Consider the following 22,256-nt stretch of genomic DNA (forward strand, 5'->3'; position numbering starts at 1 on the left):
TCCAGAAATGTATCACTTTTCTACTTATTAGTATTTGTTGAGACTGGGTCTTGCTGTGTTGCCCGGGCTGGAGCGCAGTAGCTATTCACAGGCATGATCACAGCTCACTGCAGCCTGGAACTTCTGTGCTCAAGTAATTCTCCCACCTCAGCCTCCCAAGTAGCTGGGACTACAGGCAATCACCACGCACCTGGCTGCAATCCATTTTTATTGCATTTTATAAAAGATTAAGCCCAAAACAAGAGCAGAAAAAGAAGCCGACAGTCCTTCCCCATGGGTCGTTTGGGAAGCACTGGCATAGACCTTTTTCCTCAAACCACGGCCGTGTGAAAGACAGCACCAATCACTACCATGGATTTCCTTTCAAATCTGTTACCCTTTGACTCAAACAAAACAGGCACCGAATTTAGCATTCTGCTCTTGAGTTCATGGTGAGATATTCCATTGCTAAGAGTAACTCTGGGTCAATTTTCTCCAGACCTCAGAGCAGGACGAGCTACCCTCTAGCCTGTGTGGCCTGTGAGTCACCATCACCGGCCTCGGCAGCACTGGTCCTGCCCGTGCGGGTCCCTGCATGAGCCCCTCTCAACCTGGGCCGAGGACTTGACTTCATTCACAGGAGTGCCAGTGACCTGGCAGAGAACTTTTGGTTCCCTGGGTGCTGCTCTTTCTAAAACAGAGTCCTTGGCTGGGCACAGTGGCTCACGCCTGTAATCCTAACACTTTGGGAGGCCAAGGCAGGTGGACTGCTTGAACCCGGGGGGACAAGACCAGCCTGGGCAACATAGTGAGACCTCGTCTCTAAAAATAAATAAGTAGCCGGGTGCGGTGGCTCACGCTTGTAATCCCAGCACTTTGGGAGGCCGAGGCGGGCGGATCACGAGGTCAGGAGATCGAGACCACGGTGAAACCCCGTCTCTACTAAAAATACAAAAAATTAGCCGGGCGTGGTGGCGGGCGCCTGTAGTCCCAGCTACTCGGAGAGGCTGAGGCAGGAGAATGGCGTGAACCCGGGAGGCGGAGCTTGCAGTGAGCTGAGATTGCGCCACCGCACTCCAGCCTGGGCGACAGAGCGAGACTCCGTCTCAAAAAAAATAAATAAATAAATAAAAATAAAATAAAATAAAAATAAAAATAAAAATAAATAAGTAAATTAAAACCGCGTCCTCCTGTTTCTCTCATGGGAAATCTCAAGAAGCCCCAGAGGCATTAACTGCCACTTGCTCTTTGTCACCTCCCTCCAAAGTTCCTTAGGCTCCAACTCAGGCTGAGGCAGCCAGGGAAAGGGGAGCACCCCCCACCCCAGCCCACCCCAAACACAACTTGTCGCTCCAACAAGCCCAGGTGTAACCTGCAGCAGGCCCCAGGCTGGAAAGGCGACCCCCTTGAATGAGCCTGTATAGCTGCCACTGTGAATGCTCTGAGGGTTGGCGTTTGTGAACATTAGGGCTGCAAATCAGGGCACTCACTCACTGCTGCTATTGGCCCTGCTTGGGGGAGCCCTGTACTCACCTCCACCTTAAATTCGTTGCTGATGTAGCGGCCATTCAGCTCCGAGCAGATGAGCTTAAACTTCCGGTCAAGCAAGGACCTGGCGTGCCAGTTCCGGTAGCGCAGCAGGTGCAAAACCTCCTCGTAGCTGGCCATGGTGTCCACACCTGCAGAGGTTGAAAGGGGGAAGATTGCCGGGTGGCTTACGGCAGGAGCATGGGCAGGGCTGCAGCCGTCAGCACAGGCAGGCTCAATTAGACACCCAGGTTAGCTAGGCCAAGGGGTCACACAAGTTGGCTTTCTAGCCATGGGAATAAATGCAGTGTGCACAGGGGCATTCTTCCCTCTGCGGGGGACATGTCATCCCATGCCTCAACTCTCCCCATTTAGAGAGTAGTGGCTACACATCCGATTCCTGTCCAAGAGACAGGAGTGTGCGTGCAGCCAACAATGATCCCAGCGAACGTGCTCCTTCCCCATCTCCCTCTAAGATAACAACATTCTCAGATGGCAGGCAGCAGCCAGCCAAGAGCTCTCAAGGTCCCCTCTTGCAGCCTGGCCCACCAGCATGGCTGCAGCGCTCCCCTTACCTGTGAAGGTCATGCCCAGCTCAGAGCTGCTCACTTCGATGCCCTTCTGCTGCAGGCGGGCCATGTCCACCTCTAGGCTCTCCTGCTCGTGGTTCAGCTCCTCTCCCTCCACCGTGACCTCACAGGTATCCAGGTCATGCACGATCTCCTCGGACACCAGTGATTCTTGAACTGCAAAAGAGGCCCAACCAGAAATATTAAGTAGGGGCAGTGGGGCCCAGGGTGGCGGGGCACACTGGATGCCCTGCCGGCTCACCCCAAACCTACATGGCTCTTATAAGGACCAACGACAGAAGCAAGCGAGAGTTGCTTTCAAGAAACGGCCGGGTGTGGTGGCTCATGCCTGTAATCCCAGCACTTTGGGAGGCCAAGACGGGTGGATCACCTGAGGTCATGAGTTTGAGAACAGCCTGGCCAACAGGGTGAAAGCCCGTCTCTACTAAAAATATAAAAATTAACCGGGTGTCGTGGCGGGTCCCTGTAATCCCAGCTACTCGGGAGGCTGAGGCAGGAGAATCGCTTGAACCCAGGAGGTAGAGGCTGCAGTGAGCCAAGATGGCACCATTGCACTCCAGCCTGGGCGACAGAGTGAGACTCCATCTTAAAAAAAAAAAAAAGGGGGGGGGGTGGCGGGGAGTTTCATGTGTCCTGAGCAAGAACTGTGGGGACATTGTGCCCCCATGGGCTGGCCAGCCTGGCAGGCGCCAGCAGTGTCTCTCGCAAGTGCCCTCAACCCCTCAACCTCAAGCCACATCTCAAAGCCTGACAGCAACCAGGAAAAGATGCAAGACCCCTCCAGATGGGATTCCAGAGATCACCATGAGCTCCAGCTCACAGGTCAGATTCCAGAAGCACACCCAAGAGAACACCAACGAAACATTAAAACCTCCCCAAATCCCACAGAGACAAAGAGCCCCGCCAAGTACACGGGGACAACGGGGTTTCCGGCCGAGGCGAGGGAGCCCGTGCCCCACAGAGCACATTACCTGTGGGGTCCTCAGCCCCGTCCCCTTCAGGCTCCACTTCTCTCGTGATGGTGCTGATGATGCGAAGCTCAGGGAAAAGGAACACTCCTTCTGAGCTTTCAAATTCAGAAGCTGCTCGGGCAAAATGGTGGACACCGCTCAGGCTGATCTTGGGCTCCTCAGGCTGTAAAACCATCACGTAGCCATCTACCGGGGGGACCGAAATGCAGGTGGCCTCATTAAAACACCTGCCAGCAAGAAATGGGGAAGGGTCAGGGCTTTGGGAGCCGATCTTGGAGCCCACCTGTGCAAAGGCACATGGAGGTGGGATACAGAGGCCCCCACTAACACCTGCCAGGGCCACTCCAGGAACACACTTGCAAACATGATGCATAAATATCACTCGGCTCTCTCCCCCACACTTTCTGGTAACACACGATGGCTCACCTTTCCTTACAGAAGGGGTTAGGCTGTCTTAAAAACCTAAATATACAAGTGTCATTGGGCAAAACAGGCCTACTGTTAAAAATCAGGACGTACTTGATTGTGCTGGTGATTTTGAGTCTGCGAATTCCGGGCGTGGGGAACTGCCGGGAGTTCAGGTACGAGATGTGCTGCATGGCCTTATCCAATTCCCCAAGGTCTTCTCCCTCCAAGGTCAATACCAACTGGCTGGGGTGTGCTTGGATCTGAAATCACACCAGACACAGAGAGGAGGGGAATAAGGCAGTAACTGCAGGAGATGAAACCACAGATGCCTCCACAAAGGGGATTGGCCTGGAGTCGATTTGAATTGCTGACTTGAAAAAGAAAAGCTCGTTTAAGTCCAGTGAACACAACTCTTTTACCCAACAGTAAACGTATCAATCACAGATGACTCCCTCATCCCACCAGCCTCCCGGGCTGTAGTCTAACGGGCCCATGAGTGCTGTGCAGTCGAGCTCTCGGTGTTACCTGCACGCCTCTGCCACTGTCTTCGGGGACCTGCAGGTCCAGCCCCTCCTTGCAGGTATACAGACAGTCGATCACCTTCTTATCCGCGAGTTTCCCAGAACGGAGAGTTAAGCCAGCCAGATTGCCTCGGAAAAACTGGGTCATGTGCAGGTCGCCACCTTTGAGTCAGGGGAGAAAAGGCGGAAGTCAGGCGTGCAGCCCAGCATCGCCCAACTCACTTCTCACTCAACGCGGTGTTACCGGTGCTGGCAGCTCGGTGGATGGACATGCAGGTTAGTTCATACCAAGTCCTGTTAGCCTTGCAATCTACATGGAAGCGCAATGAAGAAATTAAACCATTTATGATCATGCACATGGCCTGGAGAAAGGGAGAGTTGGGGGCGTCTCACCTGAAGCCAAGAGGTCCCCTGAGGGTCCCCACACCTCTGGCCACTCCCTGGTAAGGTGGCCTACCCTGTTCTCATCACCAGGGTGCATGGGGACACCTCCTACGCCACCAGCCTCTCCAGCCACTGCCTTCTCAGGTGGCTGGGTTCCACATGGCTGTTTTCTCTACCTGGCACGCCCCGGGGAATGAACCCACACAAGCGAGGCAGGGAGGATAAAAGGGAGGCTTAAAACACTCCCTGCATGGAACGGCCTATTTCAAGGATGCTATGGTGTTGAGTCCCATCCTTCCTGCCACCTCCTGAGGATTGCTGAGAAGTGCAGATGTTACAACAAAAACCAAAACCCAGAAAATGGCCCTTGATAGATGACAACAAAGAGCCAGAAACAGGTTACACTAAACCTTGTTCTTAAACTGAAAAGGGATAACTTTTCAGCAATGTGTCTCATTCTGGTACAGAAATCAGGCACTGTAAATTATCACTAGGAATTGAGGTTTCTAAGAAACGTCTGTTTGCCGGGCATGGTGGCTCATGCCTGTAATCCCAGCACTTCGGGAGGCTGAGGCAGGTGGATCACCTGAGGTCAGAGTTCGAGACCAGCCTGGCGAACATGGCGAAACCCCGTCTCTACTAAAAATACAAATATTAGCTGGGCATGGTGGTGCATGCCTGTAGTCGCAGCTACTCGGGAGGCTGAGGCAGGAGAATTGCTTGCACCCAGGAGGCGGAGGTTGCAGTGAGCCAAGATCATGCCACTGCACTCCAGCCCAGACAACAGAGCAAGACTCCATCTCAAAACAATAAAAAAAAAAAGTCTATTTAAAATTTACTGTCAATCAGGACAGAATATCCAGAAACAAGTCTTTTCTTGTCTCGTGGTTCATCCACATGACAGTCACGAGGCGGCCTCCCAAACCCTGCCTATAAGATTGAAATAGCAGGGAGCCTCATGCAGTGGGGTCAGGGTCAAACTGGATGGGGGGGAAGTCCCATGCGTCCACTGCCTGAGATGTCATGTCATTTGTCCTCACTCCAGCTGGGGTCAGAATGGGCAGAATAAGGGAACTCCATGAAGCAATGGGGAAGCGCAATGCAGGGAAGCAGCTCAGATGGTGTCCAGGACCAAAATGCAACTGGGGCGTTTCATGCGACACATGGAATGAATCAGTCTCATCTTTAAATGAAACACAATAGTGAATGTAGGGAAAAAATCCAGCAACCTGCAGAGGTCACAGTCACAGGCTCAGTTTCATTGTCATTTTCAACTCCTGAAAACTCTGTGGAAAAGCAAGACAAAGACAATAGAAAAGGACTGAGAGGTTAGGGTCTTCAAACCGGACCTTGAAAACCAGGTTTGAAGCAACCAAGTATAAAACATGAAGGGAAAATTCCTTTGTGATCCTGCTCTGGGATGTACCCATCTGGATGCAAGCTTGTACTTAATCACCTTTTCCCAGAAGTGACATTTACCACCCCCAACCCCAGGCTTCTTTTGTTTTCTTCTTTTATTCCACCTTCCCACATCCTCCTTGCCAAAACATACGTTAGATTCAAAATAAGATGAATGAAAGCACACACATGGAATTCGTTCCCCTCCCCAATCCGTGCTATGAAGTAGGACACTCCACGGAGGCTGAGCCTGGGCTGCAACGCTGCTCCCGATATAAATAACACCAAGTTCCGGACCAACAGCACCTCTTCTCCTAATAGGGAAGACACTGTGCAGACAAAACGGCGTAGCACACATGTGTCCAAAGCCTGGTACACAGTAAACATGCGAAGTCTGTATATTTTGGAAGCTCTACACAAGTTTACATCTGTCTAGCCACTAACCTTTGGGCGATAGCGGAAAGAAGACATTCTCAATCACTTTTTCTGAATGAGAGGGAGATGCAGAGGCTAAGGAACCCACCTAGGGAAGCATAGCCTATGGTGGACCTGAGGACTCTAACTACCTTCAGCTCCTCTAGCTCCCGGATCCAGTGTCCTGAGTAATATGACCTACCAGAAAGGCACACACACGGCGGCTGAGCACAGAACCAATGCTCTCCAGGTCATGTTGAGGGGAAAGGCCGCTCCTCAAGCCCTGCAGCCCTGCAGCCCTCCCCTCTGTGGTGTGCTGGGGCCCCTTTTGGGCTGCGGCTGTGCGGGGGCCGCATCAAGGGGCAAGGCTAGAGGTGTATCCAGGTGAAGCCCACATGAGCCAAGGGCCTGTGCTACCTCCACACACACCAAGACTCCCCCACAACACGCTGGTAGAAGGGAATGAAGCTGCTGCCCACAGCCCAAGCTCTCCGTGGCCAATGTGTAGCAAAAGTGGCAGAATCAACCATAAAAAAGAAAAGGAGATCCTCTGTCCTGTTAACTAAATTTTAAAGAATCTGTGGGGGTCTTTTTGTTTGTTTGTTTTGAGATGGAGTCTCACTCTGTTGCCCAGGCTGGAGTGCAGTGATGTGATCTTGGCTCACTGCAACCTCAGCCTCCTGGGTTCAAGTGATTCTCCTGCCTCCCAAGTAGCTGGGATTACAGGCGCACGCCACCACGCCTGGCTCATTTTTGTATTTTTAGTAGAGACAGGGTTTCGCCATGTTGGCCAGGCTGGTCTCGAACTCCTCCTGACCTCAAGTGATCTGCCTGCCACTGCCTCCTAAAGTGCTGGGATTACAGGCGTGAGCCACTGCGCCTGGTCATCTTTCATAAATTTCTAACCTTACTCAAGGTACAGTATTTCCATAGGGAGAAAAAAACTAATCAAAAAGTAGTTAATGATGACGACACTTTGAAATGACACAGCAGAGTCCAGTGCAAGGGTCAAAGTGAGAATCATGAACCTCTGGGGTAACCTGAGGGTTCCATGAACTTGGATGGGAAAAATTACATGCTTATTTCCACTAACTTCTGAAATTCAGCATTTCCTTTGGCTATAAATGTAGGCTACACACCACAGCAGTGTTAGCAATGACTGCAACTTTGTCACCAATAGAACGCACTGATATTTGCACGCCAGGCCACAGCTGTTGCAGATGCCACAGGGATCCTCACATAGCCCTCATGACTTGGAAGTTACACCACTGTTGGACCTGCTGCTAAAGCTGGTTCTTCATTTGTTAACATAAAGTACCACCGGTGTTACTGTTTCACGAATGTAGTATTTCAGGATGTTAATAACTATATTTCAGTTTAAATGATTACCCTTGAAATCCTATGTATTTATTTTGTAGATTAATAAGAAGGGATCCATTGGCCTTGCCAGACCACCCAAGGGCTCCATGGCACAAAAAAGGGCTTAAAACCCCAGGTCTGAGCCAGGCACAGTGGCTCATGCCTGTAATCCCAGTACTTTAGGAGGCTGAGGTGGGAGGATCTCTTGAGCCCATGAGTTTGAGATCAGCCTGGGCAACACAGTGAGACCCCATTTTTATAAAAAATTAAAATAATAACAATAATAAAAACCCTGATCTGGTGGGTCTGAGTGTGAGCCCAGAATACACAGGTTCTTCTTTTTCTTTTGAGACAGGGTCTCACTCTGTTGCTCGGGCTGGAGTGCAATAGGGCATTCTTGGCTCATGCAGCCTCTGCCTCCTGGGTTCAACCGATTCTCCTGCCTGAGCCTCTCAAGTAGCTGGGATCACAGCACATGCCAACATGCCTGGCTAATTTTTGTATATTTAGTAGAGATGGGGTTTCACCATGTTGGCCAGGCTGGTCTCAAACTCCTGACCTCAAGTGATCTGCCCGCCTCAGCCTCCCAAAGTGCTGGGATTACAGGCGTGAGACACCGTGCCTGGCCCACAGGCTTTTCAAAGTAAAAAAATTCAAAACCGGCCGGGCGCGGTGGCTCACGCTTGTAATCCCAGCACTTTGGGAGGCCGAGGCGGGCAGATCACGAGGTCAGGAGATCGAGACCACGGTGAAACCCTGTCTCTACTAAAAATACAAAAAATTAGCCGGGCATGGTGGCGGGCGCCTGTAGTCCCAGCTACTCGGAGAGGCTGAGGCAGGAGAATGGCGTGAACCCGGGAGGCGGAGCTTGCAGTGAGCCAAGATTGCGCCACTGCACTCCAGCCTGGGCGACAGAGCAAGACTCCGTCTCAAAAAAAAAAAAAAAAAATTCAAAACCCTGGCTCCGGATTCATCAGCTGGGTGACGCCTGGCTTGTTGCTTCTCTGGGCCTGAGTTTCTTCAGCTATAAAAAAGGGATTTTAAGGTTTAGGTGAGACGACGTGTATAAAGGAGTTGGCACACATCCCGCCACTTGGTAAGTACAAGTAAGAAGCACTGGTGCTCTGGTGGTTATCATATCCCCTCTCAGCAGAGACTTCCATGGAATCCTCCCCACACGTGGCCCTTGCTGGGGTGAACAGAGCCCTTGCAGCCCTCCTACCAGGTCACCAAGTGATAAACACTCTGGAAGAGTCCTCCAGGTCCAAGGCGCACTTCTACTTCTGTGTCCTTTATTTCTGTGCCTGACTCTTGCTGTTGCCTCTTTGTCCTTGTGAACCTTTCAATAAACGGATTAATTTATAAAACGGTTCCCCCCACTACACGCTCCCTCTGTGGAACGCTCCCTCTTGGGTTTCCGGGAAAGGTGACGGTGTGGTCAGTCCTATCACCTTTATGGAGCACCCACAGACAGAGCCACGCTAGCTAGAGTGGGGTAACGGCAGTGTCCCCAAAAAGGCTGTACACAGGAAATGGAAGGAAAAGATCCAGGACACGAGGGTAAGGCTGTAGGACACTGATCACAGCCTGCTGCCACCAACCTAGTAAAGAGGTACAACTTAATTCTCCAGTCGAGGGCGGGGGTAATGACAGGTACCTTGCCAGCAAGCCCCCACCACGAGCTGAGTTTCTAGCTTGGATGGATGGAGCGGGTAATCCTCAGTCACAGAGAAGGGCTCGTGGGACGTGCCATCCACATAGAGAGTCACGCTCGGGAATTCCACATTGAGGACGTAGTGGTGCCATTCCTCATCACAGACCTACAGAGGCAAAGGGAAGGGGCGAGGTGTGAGATGTCCACTTTCCTTCTCATCAATGCCCATGGAAACCAAGTCACCCAACACAAGGGTCTTCCTAGAAGGAAAAGGATGAAAAAAATCTAACCACAAAATATCTGCAAATACATCTCACCAAAAGAAGCCAAGCATCTCTAGGGCATTTCTAAACTACGTGGCATGCATTGCTCACTAAACAGAGGACACAGCCCAAGTAGGGAGCTGCCCAATTCTGCTCTGCCAACAGCGTGGCACCAGGAAGTTCCTGTATGGGCAAGCTGGATACCCACCCTCGAAAGCGTTGAGTTAGTTTACCACTGGTCATTCCTTTCCTGAATAAAAATAAAAAGTGCCTTTAGGCTGGGCGCAGTGGTTCATGCCTGTAATCCCAGCACTTTGGGAGGCCAAGGCGAGGAGATCACTTGAGGTTAGGAGTTTGAGACTAGCCTGGCCAACATATCGAAACCCCGTCTCTACTGAAAATACAAAAATTAGCCGGGTGTGGTGGTGCACGCCTGTAGTCCCAGCTACGCGGGAGGCTGAGGCACAAGAATTGCTTGAACCCGGGAGGCGAAGGTTGCGGTGAGCCCAGATTGCGCCACTGCACTCCAGCCTGGGTGACACAGCAAGACTCTATCTCCTGCCCCACCCCCCAAAAAAGTGCCTTTAATCTCAGAATAAGGCACACCATAGTACATGTATCTTCTTCTCCAACTCAAAGCCAATGATCTCAGTAAGTATGAACATCAGCTCCAAGGGCACCCCAAATCAAACTGTGTTCCCATCCCGTGATGAATGAGCGTGTAACACGGGTCAGCCAGCTGCAATGGGGGGCCCCTTATCTGGGTCATAACTCAAACAAATTGTAAAAACAAAAACATTTATGAGGCTACTTGAAATCTGAACATTGACTGGCTATTTGATTGTATTAGAAATTTTACTGTTAGTTTTTTTTTAATGTAAAAGAGTGCTGTGATTACGCTTGTCTATGAGATACATCATGACATATAGGCGGGCGTCTACAAGAATGAAATGGCTCTATTAGGGATTTCTTGAAAATTATTAAGTAACGTTTGAGGGGGTAATAAAAATTTTCCGCAGTGAATAACAATGAAACAAGACTGACCAAGAGTTGGCAACTGTTGAAGGCATAAGAGCACATAGGGCTATTCTTTAATCTGTCTGCTTTTATATAAATCTGAAATTTTCCATAATACTGTTTTTAAACAGTATATACTTAGAAGAAACTAAATATATAACAGAACTGTAGCTAAAATATCTACCTATGTTGCAAAATATTTTTCCAGGACTAAGCCTTTCTTTAGTTTTTTGAAAATAATTAATGGTAATAGTTTCTTAGAAATAATCACTCACGTAAATAAAAAAATACACCAATAAGAGATGAATGCTACCCACCTGACCAAAATGGTGAAACCCCATCTCTACTAAAAATACAAAAATTAGCCAGGCGTGGTGGCGCGCGCCTGTAATCCCAGCTACTCAGAAGGCTGAGGCAGGAGGATCGCTTGAACCCGGTAGGTGGAGGTCGTAGTGAGCCAAGATCTCACTGCACTCCAGCCTGGGCAACAAAGCGAGACTCGGTCTCGGGGAAAAAAAAAAGACGAATGCTACCAACTGGACACCCACTTCATCTTTCCACTATCATATACTTTTTCCTTTCTCATTTACTCTCTTTTACTTTTATCTATCCTATGATTATTTTTAGACGACATTATATTTTAGCAACTGCAGGCACATATAAGGTATGTCAGCTTTTGCCCACTAACTCCATGAGACAAATAAAATGATAAGGCCAAAGGTTTCCTTCTCATCCCAACTCTACATCAAAAGAAAAAATGATCTATTCTGATTTTAATGAGGTTTCTCATTTTACAGTGCTCTCTCGTTTCCTGTAACATGTGGGGTTTTTCACAGGATATTTGCTTTTTGTCACAGCAACTGCTAGAAAATTAGCTTTGCGGCCAGGCACAGTGGTTCAGGCCTGTAATCCCAGCACTTTGGGAGGCTGAGGTGGGCGCATCAGTTGAGGTCAGGAGTTCAAGACTAGCCTGGCTAATATGGTGAAACCTCGTCTCTACTAAAAATACAAAAATTATCTGGGTGTGGTGGCATGTGTCTGTAGTCCCAGCCACTCATAAAATTATAAATATACACTGACTATACACAGCCAGTCATGTGCAAGGTTGCAGTACCTGCTTACTCTCTCTTAGATCACAGTGTTTTTTTCTTTTGAGACGGGGTCTCGCTCTGTCACCCAGGCTGGAGTGCAGTACCTGCTTACTCTCTCTTAGAAGATCACGGTGTTTTTCTTTGTCTTTTGAGACGGGGTCTCGCTCTGTCACCCAGGCTGGATGCAGTGGCACAATTGCAGCTCATTGTAGCCTTGACCTCCTGGACTCCATCAATCCTCTCACCTCAGCTCCCCAAGTAGCCAGGACTACAGGCGTGTGCCACCATGCCCAGCTAATTTTCGTGGGGTTTTTTTTTTTTTTGTAGGAATGTTGCCCAGGCTGGTCTCGAACCCCTGGGCTCAAGCAATCCTCGTGCCTCAGCCTCCCAAAGTGCTGGGATTATAGGTGTGAGCACCTTGCCCGGCCCTATTAGTGCGTTTTCAATTCACTCACCTGATTCAACTTCCAGTGGAACTCTGCAGGTCTGTATTTCTTCTCCTCAGAAGGATCCTGACGGAGCAGGAAGATCAGCCGGCACCCGTGGACGTAGAGTGAGTAGTGGTGCCGATTCATATCTGCAAAGGCAGTTTCTATGGGTAAATTGCCAACTAAAGACCCAAAGGAGAAATAAAAGCTGTTTCTTGAATGGATTTTGAAGACACAATTTCATCTGCATAAATGAACTCTTCAGCTGAGCCAAGGCAGGGCTTAGAAACAAATACACTTGGGCTTTCCTGAGAAGCAGAGCCTGTGATCACCGTGGACCCCACTGAGCAACAATAGCAAATACCCAAATGCCCAGGCCGTGGCTCTCGGGGACCAAGTGCCCCAGGCACACAGCACGGCACATGGCCTACGAGCACCAGGCCTGGAAGGGGGCCCTGGGAAAGGAGAGGGAGCCTGCCGCTGGCACCCACCCCAATGAACACTGGGGCCTGGCATCGCTTGCAGAGCTATTACCCTACCTGTTTTATCAGAACTGCAAAGAATTGTCTCCTTCTTCCTGCCGAATGGCCCATGTCTCATCCACACGGAGATGGTGAACGGCTCTTTGGGGCTGACCGACACGATGCCATCCGGGATCCTCACTGCCTGGGTGCCATTGAACTCAAACACCTGGTCACTGTCATGGCCATTGTCGGTGGGCAGGCCCACGGTCCAGTTGAGGGAGCCACTCGGGGATGGCAGCAGCTCGGCAGTGCCCGCGGCCGCACCTGAAGCCACAGTGCTCGGTGAAACTCACGTGAGGAGCCAGAGGTCCCGAGCACCTCAAGCCCCCAGGCACGTGCTTGTCTTACACTTACGCAATCTGCTGGCTCCAGTTACTTTTTTTTTTTCTTTCGAGACACAGTCTTGCTTTGTCCCCAGGCTGGAGTACAGTGGCGCTATCTCGGTTCATTGCAACCTCCACCCCCCGGGTTCAAGCTGTTCTCCTGCCTCAGCCTCCCGCGTAGCTGGGATTACAGGTGCGCCCCACTAAAACTGGCTAATTTTTGCATTTGCAGTAGAGCCGGAGTTTCACCATGTTAGCCAGGCTGGTCTCGAACTCCTGACCTCGGGATCCACTTGCCTCGGCCTCCCAAAGTGCTGGGATTACAGGCATGAGCCACCACACTTGGCCCTTTCAGTTTACTTCTCTTCAAAAATCAGGGTTTTAAATTACAAAAATAAAAATAACAACCATGGATTTGTTTAAGGAAGGGAAAGGGCCAGGCGTGAACCCAGGAGGCGGAGCTTGCAGTGAGCTGAGATCGCGCCCCTGCACTCCAGCCTGGGCAACAGAGCCAGACTCCGTCTCAAAAAAAAAAAAAAAAGGAAGGGAAAGGAAGTATTTCTTGTAATCTGATTCAAATTATACCATTTTAGTATAAACACCCAGTCCTCCTTTGGTAAATATACACAAAAATGATGCATTTTCTTAGAAAAATGGAGTCCTGGCTGAGCGTGGTGGCTCACACCTGTAATCCTAGCACTTTGCGAGGCTAAGGCACACAGATTGCTTGAGCCCAGGAGTTGGAGACCAGCCTGGACAACATGGCAAAACCCTGTCAATACAAAAAACACAAAAATTAGCCAGGTGTGGTGATGCATCCCCATAGTTCCAGCTACTTGGGAGGCTGAGGTGGGAGGATCACTTGAGCCCAGGAGGTTGAGGCTGCAGTGAGCTGTGATTGTGCCACTATACTCCAGCCTGGGCGAGTGCGACCTTGTCTCAAAAATACATAAACAAATAAAACAAAAGTGGAGTCCTGCTATGTATGTGCATAATACATATATATTCCTAGTAATATTCATCTATCATGTAATTTAAACTATCTGAATAGCCTTTTTTTTGAGACAGGGTCTCCTCTGTCGCCCAGGCTGCAGTGCAGTGGTGCAGTGTTGGTTTACCGCAGCCTCTATCTCCCGAGCTCAAGCAATCCTCCCACCTCAGCCTCCCAAGTAGCTGGGACCACAGGTGTGTGCCTCCATGCCCGGCTAATTTTTGTGTTTTTGTAGAGACGGGGTTTTGCCATGTTGTCCAGGCTGGTCTCCAACCACTGGGCTCAAGCGATCCACACACCTCAGACTCCCAAAGTGCTGGGATTATAGGTGTGAGCCACCGTGCCCGGCCTGAATAGCATTTCATTGTACAGGTATACCATCACCTACTGACCAGCCTCCCAGGTGGGCACTGAGGCTGTCCCTAACCTTTTCCTATTATAAACCTCACCTGCATGCACAGCTTTGTGTGTCTCCATGATTATTCCCTTAAAATAAACTCCTAGGAATGAAATTACTAAGTCAAAGAACATAAAAAATGTTTTCCAACCATTCTTATGTATTGCCATGTTCAAATTAAAAAAAATTTTTTTTTTGTCCACAGGAAAAGATTTTGCAAGCTCCTTCCTGACTAAGCTATTACTCGGAGCAGCAGGCCTTGGCTGTACCAGCGGGGCCTTTTGAGTAACAGAAGACCTTGGTCCAAATGTTAGCTCCTGAGGCTAGGCATGGTGGCTTGTGCCTGTAATCCCAGAACTTTGAGAGGCTGAGGCGGGCAGATCGACTGAGGTCAAGAGTTCAAATCAGCCTGGCCAACATGGTGAAACTCTGCCTCTACAAAAATACAAAAATTAGCCAGGCATGATGGCAGATGCCTGTAATCTCAGCTACTTGGGAGGCTGAGGTGGGAGAATCACTTGAACACGGGAAGTGGAGTTTGCAGTGAGCAAAGATAGCACCATTGCATTCTAGCCTGGGCGACAGCGAGACTCTGTCTCAAACATACACACACACACACACACACACACACACACACACAAACTAGAACCTCAGCTCCTGAATATGTGGGCTTGGGCAAGCTACTTAACCTGCTTTAGTCTCAATTGTTTAATTCCTCTGTAATAAGGTCAATACCCACCTACTTTGTAGACTTGTTGGGAACATTAAGCTAAAACACACATAGAAGTACCTGGAGTAAGGCCAGGCGTAGTGGCTCATGCATATAATCCCAGCACTTTGGGAGGCCGAGGTGGGTGGATCACTTGAGGTCAGGAGTTGGAGACCAGCCTGGCCAAAATGGTGAAATCCCATCTCTACTAAAAATACAAGAAGTAGCCAGGCATCATGGCACATGCCTGTAATCCCAGCTACTTGGGAGGCCGAGGCAGGAGAATCGCTTGAACCCAGGAGGCAGACGTTGCAGTGAGTGAGATTGCGCCACTGCACTCCAGCCTGGGCGACAGAGGGAGACTGTCTAAAAAAAAAAAAAAAAAAAAAAAAGTACCTGGTGCATAGTAAGCACTCAAATTATTTCTATTCTTCCTAACTTTATTCTGCTGAAAAAAAATTCACTTAATACCATGAAATGACAGCCAGAATAAATTTTATATATTATACTTACATGCATGGTTTAAAACAGAAAATGTGCCAACCTCCTGACTTACATATATTTAGGTGACAATTACGAATATTTGGATTCAGAGTTGCCAAACACACCTGTATACTCATCATCGGGCTGTGGCAGCAATAATGTCTAGTTTTCTCCTTTGGTTTATTTACTATATGATAATTTTCTTCTTATTTATTATTATTTTTTTTTCTAAGATGAAGTCTAGCTCTGTCACCTAGGCTGGAGAGTAGCGAGCGGCACACTTTTGGCTCACTGCAACCTCCTGGTGCAAGCGATTCTCCTGCCTCAGCCTCCCGAGTAGCTGGGATTATAGGCACCTGGCACCATGCCTGGCTAATTTTTGTATTTTTAGCAGGGGGAGTTTCATCACGTTGATCAGGCTGGTCTTGGACCTCTGACCTCAAGTGATCTGGGTAATTTTCAATTATATAAGAAAACCAGTGGCAGGGCACGGTGGCTCATGCCTGTAATCAGCACTTTGGGAGGCCGAGGTGGGCGGATCACAAGGTCAGGAGATCGAGACCATCCTGGCTAACACAGTGAAACCCCGTTTCTACTAAAAATACAAAAAATTAGCCGGGCATGGTGGCAGGTGCCTGTAGTCCCAGCTACTCGGGAGGCTGAGGCAGGAGAATGGCGTGAACCCGGGAGGCGGAGCTTGCAGTGAGCGGAGATGGCGCCACTGCACTCCAGCCTGGGCGACAGAGCAAGACTCTGTCTAAAAAAAAAAAAAAAAAGAAAACCAGTAACCTAAATCTCATGGTTATCAGGCTGGTGAAAAGACTAATCAGTTTAAGAAAATGCTCCCTGAAAAGCTGTTTCACAAAAGCTTTTTGAAACACAAAAGACCCTTCCAATTTATGAAGACGCTGCTTCCTTTAGTGGGATTTTATCACCAGCCAACTAAATGTTCTTCCCTCAGCATCTTCCATGACAGCCATCCATACCTCACCTCTTCTTCATTTAGATAAACCAGAAAAATATCCACAGCTGACAGTAAAGAGAGAGACCTAGCCTTCTGGTGGGTTTCCCAGTAATTCTGTCTCTCAATTTCTCCACACAATATTGTGATATAGAAAGTCTACTGAGATTCTAAGTTAGATGCAGCTATCTTTAGTTCTGATTTTCTACTTCATGTTTGTCAAAAGCTATTCTATCACCTATATTTTTCCTTCAGTTCTTTTTGAGACAGGTTCTCACTCTGTCATCCAGGCTGGAATGCAGCAGCGTGATCTTGGCTCACTGCAACGTCCACCTCCTGGGCTCAAGTGATCCTCCTCCCTCAGCCCCCCCAAGTAGTTGGGACTACAGGCGTGCACTGCCATGCCCAGCTAGTTTTGGTATTTTTTGTAGGGACGGGGTTTCGCCATATTGCCCAGGCTGGTCTCGAACTCCTGAGCTCAAGCAATCTATCCGCCTCAGCCTCCCAAAGTGCTAAGATTACAGGCAAGAGCCCCCGTGCCCTGGCCTTTTTCTTCAATTCGTAAGTAAACACCTCATTTCATATGAAACTCACTCTATGTACTCCTATAGAAGCCCTTTTTGGATGATTCTCAGTGTATGTTGGAGAAATACTTCCTTCAAATCAGTGGTTCTTTTTGTAAAACAGGGTCTCACTCTATTGCCCAGGGTGGAGTGCAATGGTGCCATCACAGCTCACTGCAGCCTCAACCTCCGGGGCTCAGGTGATCCTCCCGCCTCAGCCTCCCAAGTAACTGGAACTGCAGGTCCATGCCACCATCCCCAGTTAATTTTTCAATTTTCTGTAGAGATGGGGTCTCGCTGTGTTGCCCAGGCTGGTCTCAAACTCCTGAGCTCAAGTGATCTTCCCACCTCGGCCTCCTAAAGTGCTGGAATTACAGGTATAAGCCACCACATCTGGCCACCAGTGGTTCTTAAAATGCACATATACACATGTTGACTAGATGTTTAGGAGTTGATGTCCACCCCCCGCCCCACCCCCGAAGCCCATCCAGTATGAAAACTAGCCAGCAAGGCAGCAAAGTTCACGTCAGAAATGCAGATTCTCTGTCACAGTTTATAATTATGAACACAACACACGCAAGTATTTCCAGTTGTAAAGGTCCCTCCCACCTTCACCGAAGCCGGCCGGATGCAGGAACGCCTGGTCTCCTTACCACAGAGCCGGTGGAGGGACTTCTCCGAGTAGGTGTCTCGGTCGCAGCCTTTCCCTATGTGGCTGGTTTCTAGCTCCACTGTGGCCTGTACTGAGGCGACTGGCTCGTCACATGTCTCCAGGTGGATATTTGGGAAGACGGCCAACGCGCCTGTACCCGGCTCATACTCAATCCTGTTGTTCCATCCTGTGTTGGTCCACAAGTCAGCAGGGGAGGAGAGAAGGGAACACACACTTTAGGTTGCTGCTGCATATATCAGTTTTAAGAGCAGATGTGAGCGCAGGGGAGAGAATGAGGCTCACCTTGCCACCCAGGGGTGCAGGTGGGCTTAATGCTGATCTTCACCAGAACATCTTCTGTGGCTCTTTTCTTCCCACAGTCATAGGCAGTGACGGTCAGCTTATACTGATGTTCTTTCCCGTAGTTTAATTTCTCTGTGTTTTTTATATAACCTTACAGAGGGCAAAAACAACAGTGAGAGCCAAAACCCACGCTGGTTTTACTTTTGTTGTCCTAGGCGGAAAGACAAAATGCATAGGCTTTAAGCCCTGTAAACACTCAGCCAGAAATAAACATATGCTTGGGATGCTTAACCCTCAACCTGTCCTCCCTGAGCCCTAACACACACTAAATCCACCCTGAAGAGTTTCAACAGAAGAGACGGAGCTACACAGCTCAGTCTCCACTACTCTCACAGTGTTACATTGGGCTTTACATTAAGATTTAACTGTTTACATACATTCAGACAATTAAAAAAATAATAATTCAAGTACCTCAAATATTAAATACAAGATCACTGATCAAACATTTACTATATTAAGAGAAAGAGAGATTTCCTACCCCCACCTGCTTAGAACAGAAGCCTGCTTTTTGAACGTGAGTACAGATCTCTGGAAAGTGTTTGCAATGTCCATAATTCCGTCAAAGATTCTAGACTGTGCATTAATTAACAATGGAAACACTGTATTATCTTTGTTTTCTTTTTGGAACAGGGTCTCGTTCTCTTGCCCAGGCTGGAGTGCAGTGGCCTGATCTTGGCTCACTGCAACCTCTGCCTCCTGGGTTCAAGTGATTCTCCCACCTCAGCCTCCCAAGTAGCTGAGACTACAGCGTGTGCCTGCAGTCCCAGCCACTAGCGAGGCTGTGGCAGGAGGATCCCTCGAGCCCAGGAGTTCGAGGTTACAGTGAGCAATGACTGCACCACTACATTCCAGCCTGGACGACAGAGCAAGACCTTCTCTCAAAAAAAAAAAAAAAAAAAAAAAAAAAAAAAAGATGTCACAGGAGATTCTAACTTAACGGAGAACATGGTCATCTCACTTGAGCTGAGACTGCACCACTGTACTCCAGCCTGGGGAACAGAGTGAGACTCTGTCTCAAAAAAACCCACAAAAACAAAAACAAAAAACTTAATGGAGAACAGAAAATGAGACAAACTAAATGTAAAGGTCAGTCTCATTCAGATGCATGTGGACTGAAAGTTAAGAAGATTAAAAAAATAAAGCCATGTCAGGTGGGAGGATTTTTATTTGATTCTGGTGGGAAAGCAAAAAAGAGGTGAGTCCCACAAGAGAACACAGGACTTACAGGTTCCAGAGAAGAAGTTATCAGGGGACAAAGTAGAAACTTAAATGTTTTTACAATTAAAAGCAAACACACACCAGGTTAGGTCTCCAACTTGTGAGTTCCGTGAAGTTCTGACGAAGCACAGAAGCTGGGGTGTAAAGTCAGTGGGGTTAGCAGGGACTGTCTGCCTAGCTGAAAAGCCGGCTCCTCTATTCTTACCATCTTTGTCAACAGTAAAGGGCACGTCTGGAGTGATGATTTCATAGCTGCAAATCTGGCTGAACTGAGGGGAGCAGTCAGCATCCACGGCCTCCACCCTCAAAATGCTGTCGTACTGCTTCCCCTCGATGACCGTGGCTTTGTAGGACTTCTCCTTGAACACGGGCGCATACTCGTTCACGTCGTTCACCTGAATATGGACAGTTGCTCTGGACGAAGGGAGGGAGAAAAATATTTTTCTGCTTATTTTCGGTGTGAGAGAGAAAGAGAGTGTGTGTATGTGTGGTTACCCAATTCTGCCCTACTGTAAAATTTCCTGTTTCTGATACCTTGTTTCATGAAATTCATATGATGAAGTCAAAAATTAAACCAAGCTATTCACTGCTTTTCATTCAGTGTGGAGATAACAGAAAGTTAAAAGAGGGATTTGGGTCGATTCTTCCACATCCTAAGAATAAAGCAAAAAAGCAATCATCTAAAATAAAAGAGACTTGGGTGTTTTTTTTTTTTTTTTTTGACAACATGGGACAGGACAGGCAGAAGGGAGATAAACAATACCAGACGTCTGTTTGCTCTCCAATTATAAAGTTGAAACATATTTTGTTGCAAAATCCAGAAAAAAAATAGAGCCGAGGGAAGAAGGGGTATGAAACAGAGAAAGCATGAAATGGTTTGATTCTGAGAGTTCAGACGAATTCTGTCCTACTTCTAGGGAACAGGCTAGAGACCATGGCATCACCTGGTTCTGAGTCAACAAATGGAAGAGCTCAGGAGAGGCAGGCCCTTGCCACCTGCCAATACCCCAGCTCAGTTATCAAGAAAATTAGGGTGTCATCAGACCTGGCTACAAATAAAGAAAACTGTAGGTTTCAAGGGCTAATGGTCAGGGCATGCTTCTGAATCAGACAAGGATTTCGGTCAAAATCTGACCTTTTCAAGGGAAACAATAACATTACACTGTGGAAAAAGAGAAGTGACTCACTGGGGCACTGCACCTTCTGCTCACCATGAGCCTCCTCATCCCAGTGCCATCGGTCTGACCCTCACAATGGGTTACGTGACACCATCTCACCCACATACCCTTCTTTAGTAGATGTGCTAAGTAGAAACTGAGACTCAAGGCCGGGTGTGGTGGCTCACACCTATCCCAGCACTTTGGGAGGCTGAGGCGGGAGGGTCACCAGAGGTCAGAGTTCAAGACCATCCTGGCCAACATGGTGAAACCCCGTCTCTACCAAAAATACAAAAATTAGCCGGGTGTGGTGGTGCATGCCTGTAATCCCAGCTTGGGAGGATGAGGCATGAGAATCGCTTGAACCCTGGAGGTGGAGGTTGCAGTGAGCCGAGATTGTGCCACTGCACTCCAGCCTGGATGACAGAGCGAGACTCTGCCTCAAAAAAAAAAAAAAAATTAAATAAACAAATAAATAAAACAAAAGAAAAAGAAACAGACTCAACAAAATTAAATTTGCACAATGCCAAAGGGCTAGCAAGTGGTGGAGAAAAGACTAGACCTCTAGAAAAGACTAGAGCTTGCAATGTAATTGGAGAAGACACTGAACTTGAGAACACCAGCAGTCCCCAACCTTTTTGGCACCAAGGACTGATTTCATGGAAGGCAATTTCTCCACAGATGGGGGTGGGAGGATGGTTTTGGGATGAAAATGCCCCACCTCAGATCATCAGGCAGTCGATTCTCATAAGGAGTGCACAACCTAGATCCCTGGCATGCACAGTTCACAATAGGGTTCGCGCTCCTGTGAGAACCTGATACCGCTGCTGATCTGACAGGTGGTGGAGCTCGGGCAGTAATGCTCACTTGCTCACATGCTATTGACCTCCTGCTGTGTGGCCCGGTTCCTAACAGGCCACGGACCAGTACTGGCCCACGTCCTGAGGTATGGCGACCCCTGTTCTATGTTGTCTTGTTCAAAGCCCTCTTTGTTACACCTGCAGTTCCTAACTGGCAGAGGGTGCAGCAACACACTCAGGATTGTGGCAGCGAGTCAGCCTACTTCCACCAGCAGTGACTAATTTTTTTTTTTTTTTTTTGAGACGGAGTTTCATTCTTTTCGCCCAGGATGGAATGCAATGGTGTGATCTTGGTTCACTGCAACCTCCACCTCCCAGGTTCAAGTGATTCTCCTGCCTCAGCCTCCCGAGAAGCAGGGACTACAGGCGCGTGCCACAATGCCTGGTTAATTTTGTATTTTTAGTAGAGACAGGGTTTCTCCATGTTGGCCAGGCTGGTCATGAACTCCTGACCTCAGGTGATCTGCCTGCCTCGGCCTCCGAAAGTGCTGGGATTATAGGCGTGAGACACCGTGCCTGGCCAATTTTTGTTGTTGTTGTTTTTTAGGGACAGGGTCTCACTCTGACACTCAAGTTGGAGTACAGTGGCACAATCATGGCTCACTGCAGCCTCAACCTCTTGGGCTCAAGCAGTCCTCCCGCCTTAGCCTCCCAAGTAGCTGAGACCACCGGCATGCGCCACCATACCTGGCTAACTGTTTATGTTTTATAGAGATGGCATCTCCTACATTGTCTAGGCTGCTCTCAAACTCCTAGGCTCAAGCGATCTTCCCACCTCAGCCTCCCAAAGTGCTGGGATTATAGGTGTGAGCCACTGCACCTGGCCAAAAATGATTGAGTTTATGCCCTTAGGAATTACAGCAAAAGATAAATATGACAACAAAATAACCTTCCTAAAGGAGAAGCAGACTTTTTCAATTTTTAATGTAGGGCCTTTATTTCTTTAATAGAGTTTTTGGTGTGATAAAATTATTCACTCATTCATTTATTAAAAACCTAGGCCAGGTGCAGTGGCTCACGCCTGTAATCCCAGCACTTTGGGAGGCCGAGG

The 22,256-nt window shown here is 48.6% G+C and overlaps 1 protein-coding gene across 3 annotated transcripts in view; it reads right to left on the reverse strand.

Moving 5' to 3' along the window:
• The window catches only part of CLSTN1 (calsyntenin 1), a 91,879-nt gene that overhangs the window by 3,168 nt on the left and 66,455 nt on the right, over window positions 1-22,256 (reverse strand). For 2 of the 3 annotated variants that reach the window (XM_032758847.2, XM_032758845.2), the window contains 12 exons: window positions 19,394-19,602; window positions 17,911-18,060; window positions 17,609-17,794; window positions 12,544-12,792; window positions 12,032-12,153; window positions 9,209-9,371; window positions 5,610-5,666; window positions 4,001-4,158; window positions 3,587-3,735; window positions 3,068-3,294; window positions 2,082-2,252; window positions 1,513-1,658 (listed from right to left, as the gene is read on the reverse strand). In XM_032758847.2, coding sequence (XP_032614738.1) covers window positions 1,513-1,658; window positions 2,082-2,252; window positions 3,068-3,294; window positions 3,587-3,735; window positions 4,001-4,158; window positions 5,610-5,666; window positions 9,209-9,371; window positions 12,032-12,153; window positions 12,544-12,792; window positions 17,609-17,794; window positions 17,911-18,060; window positions 19,394-19,602 — 1,987 coding nt within the window. The remainder of the gene's footprint in view (window positions 1-1,512; window positions 1,659-2,081; window positions 2,253-3,067; window positions 3,295-3,586; window positions 3,736-4,000; window positions 4,159-5,609; window positions 5,667-9,208; window positions 9,372-12,031; window positions 12,154-12,543; window positions 12,793-17,608; window positions 17,795-17,910; window positions 18,061-19,393; window positions 19,603-22,256) is intronic. The other variant, XM_032758848.2, reaches the window with a different exon arrangement.

The sequence above is a fragment of the Hylobates moloch genome, unplaced genomic scaffold (genome assembly GCF_009828535.3).
Source record: "Hylobates moloch isolate HMO894 unplaced genomic scaffold, HMol_V3 SCAFFOLD_9, whole genome shotgun sequence".
In the NCBI taxonomy this organism is placed as follows: Eukaryota; Metazoa; Chordata; class Mammalia; order Primates; family Hylobatidae; genus Hylobates; species Hylobates moloch.